We start from the raw sequence: 14,262 nt of genomic DNA, 5'->3' as shown, positions 1-14,262 counted from the left end.
GGTAGTTATAAGTAACCATTTACTTCATGTGGAAATGGTAGTTATAATGGAGTCGGTTAACTATTACCATGTTTACTTGTTCATTGATAATGGCAGTTAGTCGTTGTTACAGTTATCAATGATATATTCTAATGTTTGATTTAAATAGGACTTATTATTGTGGAAATGTTGCGTTGGTGGTTGCAGCAGCAGACAAAGAGGAGAAAGCGTTGCTAAACGAGATTAAAGGAATGGGGCACTATCCTAGTCCATTGTTCGATCGCCAAGTATGACTTCTAACCACCTTGATAAGGATTTAGAGACTTCACAATAGAGTACACCACTGGACAGTCATGAGCTACTAGGGCAAACATATAAAAAATAACAGTTGTTATCTAAAATTCTTATTCAAAACCATTACCTTTGTTGTTTTCTGATGTCGTCTCTACTTCTTTTATCATCACATATATATATGTATGATGCCAACATGATATTAAGATAATATCTATAGTTTGTACTTATTAATATATGTGTGTGTGTGTATATACATACATGTGTATTTATCAAGAGGATATGATGTTAGAAATAAACCATATTTATCTGAACTACACATATATATAGATATATGTATACTTATAGGTGCGACTTTAGATATAATAATAGCATGATGAAATCACATATTTAAAATTATTAAAACTTATATGTGTGTGTGTGCACATATATAAATGATTGAGGAAAGGGAACTTCTAATAATTCAAAACTTATAATCTCTTCATAAGAGGCGACCATGTACACTTGGCGCCACCTTTCAAACTCGGTAACCTTGAAACTGATGATCTTGAAACTGTCATCTTGAGCAAAGCAGAAAATTAAGGTCGCAGCTCGCTTGAGCCAATGGAGGGGGGGAAGATATATTTATAACACGTCTCACATCAGACAAGGGACAACCTTCATCTCACCAGAACAAAAATACTTCTTATTCTCAAACTGCCTGAGTTTCATTTGAAATCTTTTTAGTCACCAACAAGAATCGGCAATCAAGCCGTGCAAATTTGAGGCATCGATCTTCTTGGCACAATTGTTACTGACCAGGTTATGTTCTATGACCTTGCATTCAATTTCTATATGGCATGTTTTATTTTGAATCTCTGCATTTTGTTATCGAGCAATTATAGGCTCGTACTACAGAGAACACGACTTCACTGTTTATCTATTTTCCTCTCTGTCATACGACTTCATTGTTCATCTATTTTCCTCTCTATCACATGAATTCCATTCTAGAGAAATACTGCAATATAAGTTTGGCAATCAAAACAGAAAACAACATCACACGTAATTGGTGCTCGTGGTACATCCACCAATGGATAGCAATCCATGTCCATTATGAGGTTTTATATCAAAATGAAATTACATTCTCCAAGGACTCACCCTGGCTGGTCTAGCCAATGAAAGAGGGTGGAGAGGAGGGAATCCTTGCAAGGGAAAAGTAACAAAATTCAGAACTTCAATATATAAACATGGTAAACTATTAATGATTTCCAACAGAACATCCAAGATAGCTCATGATTGTCCAATATGTACCCTGTTATCAAGTCAAGCGGTGGTGATCGGTATTAGAAACCCATCTAAATCCTTGGACAAGGTTGTTTAGAGGCATACTTGCCTAATTTGATCAAAAAATGTTGGTAGTGCTAGTTAATCAGGCATGCCCGCCTATTACTACGCGGACATTCTAAACACCGGTATGCTCGAATGGCTGGACTATAGTGCCCCAATCCTAACCCGGGGTAGGGAGGGTCTTTCTTGTTAAAAGATTGAGTGCGGATTTATAAGGGGTCCGTGGTTAGGAGGTTAAAGCCTATGTCAATGCTTCTCCTCTTACCAGAATGCCGAGGCTTGAACAACATCTTCAGATATTTCAGCTAGTTTCAGTATGATTTTTGGATCTTTTCTTGCTAGTATATTTATCTTTACTTATTGTATCAATCGTAGAATATATTGAAATGATTTAGATTCCTTTTTAAGATGTTAGAAATCAGTTTAGTTAGTTGTTTCAGTTTTGAAAGTTAATTCAATTATCATCACATGAAATGGCTTGTAATAGATGTTTACTTTGAAAATATAGTTTAGATGCATTGCTTCATATCTACTTAACATTTTTCCTGTTAATTGTTCAAGTTATATATTTCAGAATTCAGTACTTATTTTCAGTCTAGCAAATTGGTATGTTACAACTGCGATCTGCAGAAAAATGGTGACAAGGGCGGTAGAGGACACCGTTTGCAGAGACAAAACTCTGTGGAAAAACAAAAAACGATGAACACAAACTCAAGTTGAAGAAGTTGTGTGGGGAGCGGGAAGAGCTAAAAAAATGACACCCAAAAGACAGACAGGAGTTTGCAGAATGAAAAACACTCAGATCAATGACGCCCAAAAGAAAAAACGTGCTGAATACAGAGCAAATTCCCTTCCAAAAAAAATCACTGCTAAGAAACCCTACTCGAGTTTGAGGAAAAAACGAATTCCTGCAAAAATAAAGAAAGAAAAAAACGAACACACCCAGGCAAAGATTTTTGAAAATCTTAGGAGTCCAAAAATATTCAAGAAGAAATTAAAGATTTTGAAAACCTAGTTCAAAAAATAACTCAGGAAATTTTAATAATGAAATAATTATTTTTCGAAAAAAATATCTCTGATACCATATTATGGTGAAATAATGAATGTGTTATTAAACAGAGATCATAAATGATCTATATACACATGTATGCACAAGAATGTTTCTATAACGAACAAAGAGAGAGAAATAGAAACATTCTAAAGAGAGAAAGAGAAAGTTTCCATATTGAATAGAGAGAATATGGAAACAAAGATAGAAGAGTGACCATTAGAAATACAAGTAAATCTACAGAAGAGAGAAACAAAATTAGAGAAATTTTACTCTAATATCCTCAAAAATTGAGTCACGGGGAACAGATTTGTAGTTCAAGACTGCAAATCAGCTCTATCTCATGTATGTAGCATGGTTCAGACCAGAAGAACCAATAAGATCATTGTCGACCACCATGAGAGGGCCACTGTGGGATCTCATGATGTCAAATGTTATGGGAATGAAGCTGCACATTTCAGCTTTGATAGAAAAAATGTTTCAGTGATGCAAGCCAAGTACATCTTACCAGACATCAAAAAAGTTAGCATAGAAATACCAATATCCGCAAATGAGCAAAATAGGCTAGTAAGAATAAACGTAACATTCAAATAAATTACAGAAGTGGAATGCTGAAAGGAACTCTATCTGCTAAAAGTAACTAAACACTAAACAAAGTAAACATAACTAGACAGGATAAACACAGAGCAGATAAATACCAAATGATATGTTGCAAGTATGAAGATAAATGGCCATGTGAGCAAAAGACTCCTCAAAAAACAAGTTATGAAGAACAGAGTTGTAATTAAAGACAGCAAATCAGCTATATCTCATGTGAGTCACAAGGATGAGACCAGAAGAACCAATAAGATCATATGGGAGGGCCAGTGCAGGAACTGGTGATGTCTAATAGTAATCTCATAGGAATAAGAATACTCATCCTGGAACACCTCCTTATCAAAGACCAATGAACCTCAAGAGGTCAAGAAAAATCTTGTAAGATGCACATATTATTGTAGCTCAGGCAGCAGGAAAGGGGATCTAGGAAGCCTCGTTTACCAAAACAAGAAAAATAGACCACACCTAGTATGTAAACAAGAATTAGATCACCCTAAGTAAACCACAGAGAACATTAGCATACTGACCTTCCAGTTGTGTGGGTGGATTGTCAGTATCTAAAGGGCACTTACAGCCTCCAAAATCTATGATGGTCCAACATGAGATAATCAACTTAACCGAGCTAGGGGTCTATAAAAAATTCCTAGAAGCGGCAAGCCTCTTGAAGGAAAAAGGCCAACTAGCAGAAAAATGGATGTGTCATCTACAATTTGTAAGAATCGCCATCAATAAGACCCAAAAAAAGAAGAAATCAAACCTCCCAAAAGATCAGTTGCCAAAGATCAATGTCTCTCTCGATTTAGTGGGGATCATCCAAGAATTTATATTTATGAATGTAGAGTACTGTGCTTTAGAGATATTCCCAAGGTGGAGAGGCTAGGCAGCAGAATCAGCTTGGACAAGCGCAGTTAGGTAATATTGATATCTAACTACCATCAAGTTTGATCACGCAAATGATTTTCATTTTTTTGCAATGAGGCCCCTCACAGAAACTGGAAAATAAGAAACCTAATTGAAATGGTTCACAAAATTTAGCAATATATAGCACAATTTCACAAAAAAAAGCTATTTTATTAAAGTCATTAATATTAAGATAGGAAATAGGCAAGAGCCTAAAACACAACGGTAAATTGTGAGCCTCTTATCCAAGAGGTCTTGGGTTCGACTCTTCATAAGTTTAATAAATAATAATAACTAATCACATCACATAATAATAATGAATCTTAGCCTTGGCCTCTTACCGATCAAAAGAATATATATATATATATAAAGATAGGAAATAATAAAAGAACGAATACCACCTGCAAAATGGATATTTTATTCTCATGAAAAAAAATCTTAGAGGAATCCTAACTATAAATATCAGTTGACAGAAAAGAATGATAGACATCTCACATGTAGAAAACTATAACTTAGATATGTCATAGCAAATTTGAATCTTCATCATTGGCTACATATGACAAGATTAGAAAGGGGACTTTTTTTTTTCTTGTTATACATTATATGAAAATGTCTAAAAAGGACTATAGATGTTTAATGTCTCATTCGTATCTTTGCCCTGCATAGCTTTATTTTCCTTAAGACATACAGTGAAGATGCTTACCTTATCAGTTTGAATGGTCACTTGAATTGGCTCGTACCGAGTCAACAAAGGAATCTTAAGATGGAAACCTGGAATGGAGACGGATCAGAAAGAAGAACAAAAACACTGTCAAAAAACTCATAGTTACAAATATGTACCTGGAGAAGTAATTGTTTTCAGAAGAGCACCACCCCTCCAATAGGCCCCAACATGCCCTTCGGGAACTTGATGAACAATGTCTAGACTGCTGGCTGTTGATAAAGGAATACATAGCTACAAATAGTAAACTAGCATATCAAATTAGATCACTGGTAAGTATAATTAGAGATGAGTGGAAACAAAAATAGCAGATACTAATCTGAATACCATAGAAGAAAGAAAACAATATCTCCTGTCTAATCCTTAAAATAAGATGTTTAAGTTAGCAACTCAAGGTTAGGCATCTGGATGAAAAGGGAAAAAAACAGGCATACCATAAAAATTATTACAATGTTATCCCAATTTTGTTACAACTTACAACTGAGGTGAATAATCAATATTTATCTGCAACAAAGTATTAACACTAGAGTAGTCTCCCTTTTAAAGAAAACAACAATAGATTGATACAACATTTTTGTGTTTTTCTCATGTCAGCCAAGCAGGGATTCATCAAGCAAAAAGTCTGCTTCGACTCACCTCTAACTCAATAAAAGACCTGAAATTTGGAATTCATATAATATTGAAATGTCACGAAGGCTAGCATTTGGGCTTGAAGTGCACCGATAGCACACTAGACCAATAACGGTAAGGTCCCAAATTTGAACCCCGTGGTACCCACCATCCCCAGATAGCAAATAAGTGGAGGAAGCACTAGTTCAGTACAGACTGTTAAAAGTGGTAGCCTCAGTTGATTTGAATCATCCACAAGATCATTTTATATATATATATCAAAGTAACAAGAATCAGAATCAGATCAGAATCGGCAAGGCCGAATTGAATCGTGAACCGGCCATGAATCGGAATCGAATTGGCCATGAATTGGCAAATTTAAAAAACCTTTGAAATTTAGTAACTTATTTCATAAACCCTTTATCGCTGATTCGATTCACTGATTCACAAAAAATCGTTTGGCTTGAATCGAATCGCATGAATCGCCGTGCTTCTTGGCACTAGGATATATATATATATATATATATATAGTGCAAAGACATTGATTTATATATATAATATATACATATACATATATATAATATATGTATGTATGTATGTATATATATTACATACCAAAAGTCATTAACATAATCTGACCAGTCTTCTTGTTATACCCAATAATCTGGGTGATTGAAATCGTTATTGGCAGGCATATTGGAAGGTTGTCAGACCATCATTAGTCATGAGTTGTCATGTCACTACGTGACATGGCCCTACATGGCAGTAGCCACATAGAGTCATGTCTCTACGTGACATGACCCTTATCCTTTATATATATTCAGAGATCACTGCCGATAGAAACTGAATCAGTAACCACAGCAATTCATATTACCTTGTGCAGCAATCAGTTCTTCATTCAATCAAGCAGCAATTGACACATTCTGAATTCACTATTATATAATGATCATTACACATAACAGATTTGATAGAATACTAAGTTGCTCACTACAATAACTTTGATATATATTGTTCAGTTCAGTTCTATATTAGATCACAGTGAAATATTATCAGAAATTGTGAAAAACACTCTATCAGAGATCCTGAAAACGTTTACACAGACTACTGGCATAATGTTTTAATATACCTATTTGATAAAGTTTACTTATTAAACGACATTTCTCTCCATGTAGCGAACTAGGGCATAAGTCATCCTTGATCGGGGCTAATCAAGTGCCACCTCTGCCTCATCAAGTGCCACCGCTATCTCTTGATTAAAGTCAACACATCTTCTTGGATATATGTCATCAAAACTTGACAATCCTATAGGTTTTCACTAGAATCGTCAATCAATCAATGAGAATAGAATAGCTGTTGCTTATAAATTGAGTCTTTTATTTAGAACTGATGTGTCCAATTTCTAAGCAGTTTAATTATGGGTTGGTTTCACTTGGGAAATCTAACATGGCATCAAAACCATGATGCCTTAGGATCAAGTTTATTTTGTGATGAGAGTACTAAATATCAGTTGCATGCATATCTGGTGAATAAGAGAGTCATTTTGAGTTCACCTCTGTATCCAAAATCATCATATTAACTATTTCAGCCTATGTTTCATCCAGATCAAACAACTAAAAGCTTGCCATCAGAATCAGTATGATTTGCATTGATATGTGCAGGATTTTTTAACTATGGCAGTAAACACACCTAGGTCGGACACACTTGCTTGGAGCCTTGCGTATTCTTCCCTGTTAATACATGTACAGAGCAATCACATTCAAGGTACAAGGTACCAAAACAATTGTAAGAATGTTTAAAGTAGAAAACAGGGTTTTAAAAAATGGAGCTCTCATTTTTGAAAGATATTCCGCTTTATTGCATTTTCAAAGATGGTCTATTCAACTTTGAAGCTAGGCATTACACTGCATGTTCAACAAATATTTGTCTTGCAGCCTAGAACAGTCCTCACCAACCATGAGATTGTTAAAGTTTGGTAGTTGCAGGAGATATCTGTGTACCTGTGGTTGCATCAGCATTATATTTGAGATGCTGCTGCATTATTTAATCCTTTAACATGATGAGGCTGCAAAGAGTCTTTATTTAAGAATGATCTTTCACATGAAGAGCCACGTCTTTTGACAATAATGAAGGGTCTTCAGCATTGGCTGATGAAAAGACCACGCGTAGATATTGAAGAATCAAAACATTGAAGAGTCAAGACAATAAAAGGGTCTTAACTTTAGAACGGAAAGATAATGAAGGGTCAAGGCAGTTTTATATATTCTTTAGGAGTAGTTCATATGAAAACGTAATGACATCTTGTGCTTCTGAATATTACTGCACTTTGAGCCATGTGTTTGGGCATACTGTATTTCAGACTCCTGACTATTCAATAAAAGTAATTTTATTGAGAGGTTGGGTTTTTCCCCTCAAGTTGGAGGGATTTTATAGAATAATTTTTTGTGTCTTAGTGTTCATTATTGCTTCTGCTCTGATGTTATTGCTGTTTATATTTATTTCTGGATAAAACATTCACATGGTATCAGAATGGGTTTAAGCAGCATCAGGATCAGAGTGACAGTAGTAGTTATTACTCAAAAGAGTGGATCTTGTTTTCGCTGTTTAGTTCAAGATGCATCTATTGTTGCAACTTGTGTAGGTACCTGTGCATTTACTTGTACAGGGTCTTTCCTTCTGTGTACTTGTGATGGTTTCACCAGCATACATACTGTGATCTTTCCTTGTAGTATTTGGTTCCTTGTCATATGTATTGATGGGGGATTTTTATAAAAGAATCTATTGCCTCCGTAATAACTAGAGTTTATGTTTGCAAATTCTATTAGCAGAGTATACAAGCGATCATAGTTGTTGCAGTTTGTTGTGATTATTCTACAATATAATCATTCTTTTCTTGATGATAACCTTTTTCTACGTATTGTGGATAATGCTAGAGGAATACAATTCTGTTGGATATGCATGTGATCTACTATTGAGTAACATCACTGCTGGATGTTCTGGTGAAGGATCACAATGACATGTTATTTTGCAGTTACAGACATCTGCAATTGTATGAACTGTTGGATGTTTGTGATTATGTGATTCTCTAAGACATTCTTGGATAAAATATGGATGCCTGCTGCTGTAGCAGTCAGGTCCGCTGAACTGTAAGGGATATGACAATCAAAATCTAAAAGGGTTTTGCTAAACTGATCAACAATAAAGAGATAAGTATTTTTAAAATTATACCTTTGAATATTGATTATGAATTTTATGTAGTTAATTCATGCAATAACATAGGAAAGCTTGGATCATGTAGGCTTCTAGCATTAATCTATATATTTCTCTTTGGGACATAGGTTGAGTCTACTACTAATCTCTCTAAAATGCTTCCAAGACAGATCACAAAGCAACAGGATGATGAGAGATTACATAAGGAATTCAAGGGAAAGCTTGATGAGCTGAAGTGGAAGGACTTGTTTTAAGGCTCAATAAGATTCAGAGGGATCATGTGTGGCAGAGGGAGAGTGTCAAGTCCTCTGCAGAGGATCAACAAGCTTGTGTAGCAGTGGGACAGCAAGAGCTCCTTGTTTGGTCAAACATAGGAGTCAATTAATTTATTGTGATAATCAAAGTTCTGAGTATACTATCCTTGTTGTTGAGAGGGAGTCTTAGCATTCAGATGATTTTTTATGTGCAATTGAATGAGTTCTCTATGAGGAAGAAGGTCAAAGTGCAATCCCTTGTTATTGAGTTCTTCTCTATGAGGGAAAAGTTTGAGATGCAACCCCTTGTTAATGAGTTCTTCTCTGTGAAGGAGAAGTTCAAGGTGCAATCCCTTGTTAATGAGTTCTTCTCCGTGAGGGAGAAGTTCGAGGTGCAATCCCTTGTTAATAAGTTCTTCTCAATAAGGGAGAAGTTCAAGGTGCGATCCCTTACTAATGCATTCTTCTCTACAAGAGAAGTTTGAGATGAAAGCCCTTGTTTTTCCCTTTGAGAGTATCCATGGTGGATCCACCCTCTAGGTGTAGCCATGGTGGAAATCGTGTGTGAGATTCCATGGCTTACCTCATGTGTAATTCACCCTCTGGGAGCAGCCATGGTGAACATCATATTGAGACGACAATATCACATGAAAAAGTTATGTTGATATGCAGGGGTCTAGCCATTGTGTTTGTCATGATGACATGCAATCTACAAATGATATCTACTTTTTTAAGAGGGTGTGTTAAAGTTTGGTAGGTGCAGGAGATATCTGCACCCCTATGATTGCATCAGTATTATATTTGAGATGCTGCTGCATTATCTAATCCTTTAATATGATGAGGCTGCGAAGAGTCTTTATTTATGAACAATCTTTCATATGAAGAGCCACATCTATTGAAGATTGTGAATAATCATAAAAGTTGGCTAATGAAGAGACCATGTGTACATATTGAAGATTCAGTTACCGATGTTGGTTCTTATGTTGATGCTGATACAGGTGCGGGGTGCTGATGCGTGGATGCGCAAAATCTTTTTTCTTTTTTTTTGTTGGGTGGGGGGCGGGGGGGGGTTTGGATGCATTTGGGTGCATCCATATGTGTGTGTGTGTGTGTGTGTGCAAAGAAATGCAAGAAATATACAAAAATAAACCATATATATGCGTCCATATGTGTGTGTGTGTGTGCGTGCAAAGAAATGCAAGAAATATACAAAAATAAACCATTCCATAACATGATACTTCACCATTGATAGTTCAAATTGAAATAAGAAGAGATCTCAGCTGCAGACAAAATGAGAAGAATGAGCAATGAATGGCCTCTTTTAGGGCCGTTTTAGGGTTTAAGAGCTAAAAGGAGCAAAAATAGAATTATAAAAATCAAATAACACATGCTTTTTAAAGTCACTTAAGTGACTAGGTGTTGATAAAGTCACAGGTGCTCTCCAAATGCACCTGGATGTTGTCTGGGTGCTCTCTAGGTGCTCTTGGAAGCATCCCGAGCACATTCAAAGTCGCTGGGCATGCTTCTTGAGAGCACTGGTGCATCATCCAAAAGCACCGATGCATCCTAACGCACCAGCATCAGCACCCTGGGTTTTTGGGAGAGAATAGGTATCTTAGGTTGAGACAATGAAAGGTCAAGACAACAAAGGGGTCTTCACTTTGTAAGGGCAAGATAATGAAGGGTCAAGGCTATTTTATATATTCTTCAAGAGTTCACATGCCATAATGACATCTTGTGCTTCTGAATATTACTGCAGTTTGAGCCTTGTGTTTGGGTATATTGTATTTCAGATTTTTGATTATTCAATAAAAGTGATTTTATTGTGTGGCTGGGTTGTTTTCCCTCAAGTTGGAGGGTTTTCACAAGATAAATTGTTGTGTCTTGGTGTTCATCACTGCTTCTGTTCTGATGTTATTACTGTCTATCTTGATTTCTGGGCAAAACATTAACAAAGACCACTAATTAGATCTCCAATGCGATGGAAAACATACTCCATCAAAAATGTAGGGATTCAACAAATATGATTGGAGGAAGGTAATAAAAATTGCTCATTTGTTGTCTCATGCGATTATTTATTATATCAGTATCCAATGGAGATGATCAAACTCATTGATTTCCTCTCCATGATGAATTGTACACAAATTTCAAAAAAAAAAAAAGTCAGCAACTATAGGCTCTGCATAAATCAATATTCACAGTAGGTCAATCATGGTCCAAACCCACCATTCGTTGAAACCTCAAATCCCCAGCCATAGATCAAGTTAAAAACAAAAGAGTCAAATAGAAGTTTTACGTCAACGGGATCTAATCCTATATTTGACTCTCTAACTAAATGTAAGAGCTTATAATTTAACATTTTAACCTTTTCGATCAATTTTATTGAGTGTTCACCATATTGAGTAATAATTCTGCAGCAGTGGACATGCTGAAGAAGAGTTTGAACAGCAGTTTTAAGTTTTAGCTCACATCAGATTTTTGGAACAGTTACTTCACTATAGTATGACAACTGTTTTCAGTTTGGCTAATATATATTGACGATCCAGGTGATTCATTCAAGAGAAATTTCAGGCAACTTGTAATTACAGAAATTCATGAGTATTTAGACTTAATTTTACAAAATACACATCCCTAGTTTTGAGATTTTCTAGTAATCTGGGTATATTTTACACTGTGTGAGAGAGATTTGCTCTCTCTTATTTAAGCACACCAAAACCTATATGTACATACATTGGTCCAAAGTAAACGTAACCAAATCTCAGTAACTATATAAAAAAAGGAAACCTGGTGTTAAAAATGGTGAAAGTTATGAACACTCATGACAGAAAATTTCAGGAAATAACGCATCCTGCCCTGTATAACTACCATCTCTTAATTGACAAAATCCACCTCAATTGAAATATGGCAAAATGAAATGAACGAATGGTACTTCAAATATATCGTTGCACAAATTTGATTGCCATTTTCAATTGATTGACTGGATAAAATAAGAAGAATAAGGTAGAGTCCTAAGTTGGAGTCATTTCACAGGTGAGCCATCATTATGTCATCCATAGGCTTCAGTGGCCCAGTTAACAATTATCTGGCATTTTCTTTTGCTATTGCGTTTGGCACAATCACTTGCGGGTGGCAATTAAGAGGGGCAATTTAGTGTAAGCCTAGTTTGCTAGTGGCACAACTAAGAACTGGATCTCATTATTTAAGGTGTGAGACAGGTACGTGAACAGTTTGCAAAGAGGTTTGTGAAGAAAGAACGTGTACTTTCTGCATGCACCAAAGAAGTTGTTGAAACTGAGTAGCACTTTATCTTTGAATGTGCTGCTTACCAAAATATATGTGACCAGTATGAGAACAATATGAAGTTTAAACCAACTTTTTGAAGAAGTAAGGCTTCCCAATACTGCTAGTTTCCTCATAAAAATACATGGCCGGAAAGCTGATATGAAGAAGAACAGAAAGATGACTTAGAATGTGATTTTTGGTTGCTTAAACCGTTGGTCTCATAAACTGTCATTAAAATTCCTTCGTTCATTCATTTGATGATAACACTCGCCTTTGACACAACAATACTGTCAAAATTTGTTTCCAAAACCAGGCTAGTTTAAGCCCTGTGCAACGGTAGCATGATAATTTCTGCATTCTCATCCTTAGAAACAGAAGATTAGCCTGCGATTTTATATTCCTAAATAATTCTAGTAATTAAGACCGGAAAAGTTTAGGGCTTAGTGAAGGTCATATCTATACCACAATGATATAAATAAACAGACAACTATCTAATTTTATTCATAGCAGCTTTGAATTGAGGAAAATGATTGTTATCAAGCATGATCCACAACTGGGAACCTAACACTCTGCTAGAGTGCCAGGGCAAAGCAACAAGATGTCTGAATTTTAAGTTCTGGCGCATGCTAAAAGTGAAAATAAAAGGTTTAAAAGAAAGTCCTACCGTGCAACATACTGCAATGGCTGCCACAATCTTATTAATAAAATCCTGGCGGCCTCTCCAGGCGCCCCATGTGCCTTCTCCACGATTACTCCTTTGACTGTTCATTGCTAAGGATTTAATTACCAGGGCTCTCTTGCACTCGGAAGTCCGGAGCTTGAAGTGCAGCGCGCAAACTACGAATTCATGTCTGATAACATGGTTAAAAAGGTTATGGATACCTCAGCAAAATATAGGTCTTCAGTACGTCAAATTGTTGCGATTGCGATTATTATTTTTTTCTACTCGGGACTTGAAAGGATCAAGACCGTGGGTTGGATTAAGTGCAAGGTTTGAACAGACTTTTTTAGGAATATTTTAAAGTTTTTATTTTATTTTTGAACTCAATTTTGACAAGGCGGTGGTAGGGTGAATAAAATTTGATAAACTGTCGTTATTTTCTTTCTTTCAACTTTTTAAAAAATTGTAGAAAATATTTAGTTGATAGATTATTGTAGGTTGGAAATCGGTTGTATTTGATATGTTCAATGTTTTTCATTGCTATAACTATTGTGGGAAAAAGTGTGAGTTCTTGAAGTGTCCAAGTTTCATGAAGATCAATGATTAGCATCATTATTAAACCTTCAATCATTTCTTTCCTTTGATCAATATGCTCTTCTAATTGTTCACTGCTAAAAGGCACAACTAGGGTTTGGTGTGTGAGTAATGGTGTGGAGATGTTGATGAAGTTGCTCCCTCTACAACATTAACAATGGTTTCTCTTTCTTTTTTACAAATGAACTCCTTCAAATTATCTTGATTTGATTTGCATTTTATTTATGTTTCATTGTTAATCATTCAAGGTGATTGGGAAGTGATGGACTTGCTCTCAACTTCAATTCCATTAAACATAGCTTGGAGCATAATGACATCTTTTAGACAATATTTGTTTGCTCCCACCTTCACATCTTATTCCCCTTCAGCCATTTTTTCTAATCTACCCTACCTATATTAGAAGAGACCTTCATATTTTCTAATATTTTTTTGTTTACTATAACAACAATTGTAGGGAGATCAATTTCAATATAATATCCATCTATTAATATTTACGTTGTGTTAGGGTTTCATCATTTCTATCTGCAGCCTTTGTCCATTTTTTCTCATTGACATTGTGCCACAAAATGTGCAAATCTTAAGGCATGGTTATATAGTTTTGAATTAAAAGATTACCTAAAATCCTTAAATATATTTTTGATCTCTCCGATTTGCCTACCCTCATATGCATTTCAATCACTTTCAAGTCTAAACAAGCATTATAAAAACATAGATTTAGTTTTTGAAAAAACCCTTGTATTCAATCAATAATACTAATATTATGATCCAATTTAGCCTTATGGTTGATAATTTA

The 14,262-nt window shown here is 35.5% G+C and overlaps 1 protein-coding gene across 1 annotated transcript in view; it reads right to left on the bottom strand.

Annotated features, from left to right (window-relative positions):
- LOC149566996 (uncharacterized) overlaps window positions 1-13,169 on the bottom strand; it is a 67,862-nt gene extending 54,693 nt beyond the window's left edge. The window contains exons 1-3 of the mRNA XM_089820204.1: window positions 12,879-13,169; window positions 4,982-5,096; window positions 4,845-4,912 (exon numbers count right to left, since the gene is read on the bottom strand). Of these exons, the coding sequence (XP_089676330.1) occupies window positions 4,845-4,912; window positions 4,982-5,096; window positions 12,879-12,983 (288 nt within the window). The 5' untranslated portion in view covers window positions 12,984-13,169. The remainder of the gene's footprint in view (window positions 1-4,844; window positions 4,913-4,981; window positions 5,097-12,878) is intronic.
- Window positions 13,170-14,262: the final 1,093 nt, after the last annotated feature.

Source organism: Cupressus sempervirens, chromosome 3 (assembly GCF_028749045.1).
Source record: "Cupressus sempervirens isolate cs-2001-9-10 chromosome 3, ASM2874904v1, whole genome shotgun sequence".
Taxonomy (NCBI): Eukaryota; Viridiplantae; Streptophyta; class Pinopsida; order Cupressales; family Cupressaceae; genus Cupressus; species Cupressus sempervirens.
Note: the sequence above shows the minus strand (reverse complement) of the source record. Positions and strands in the feature narration are given on the sequence as shown.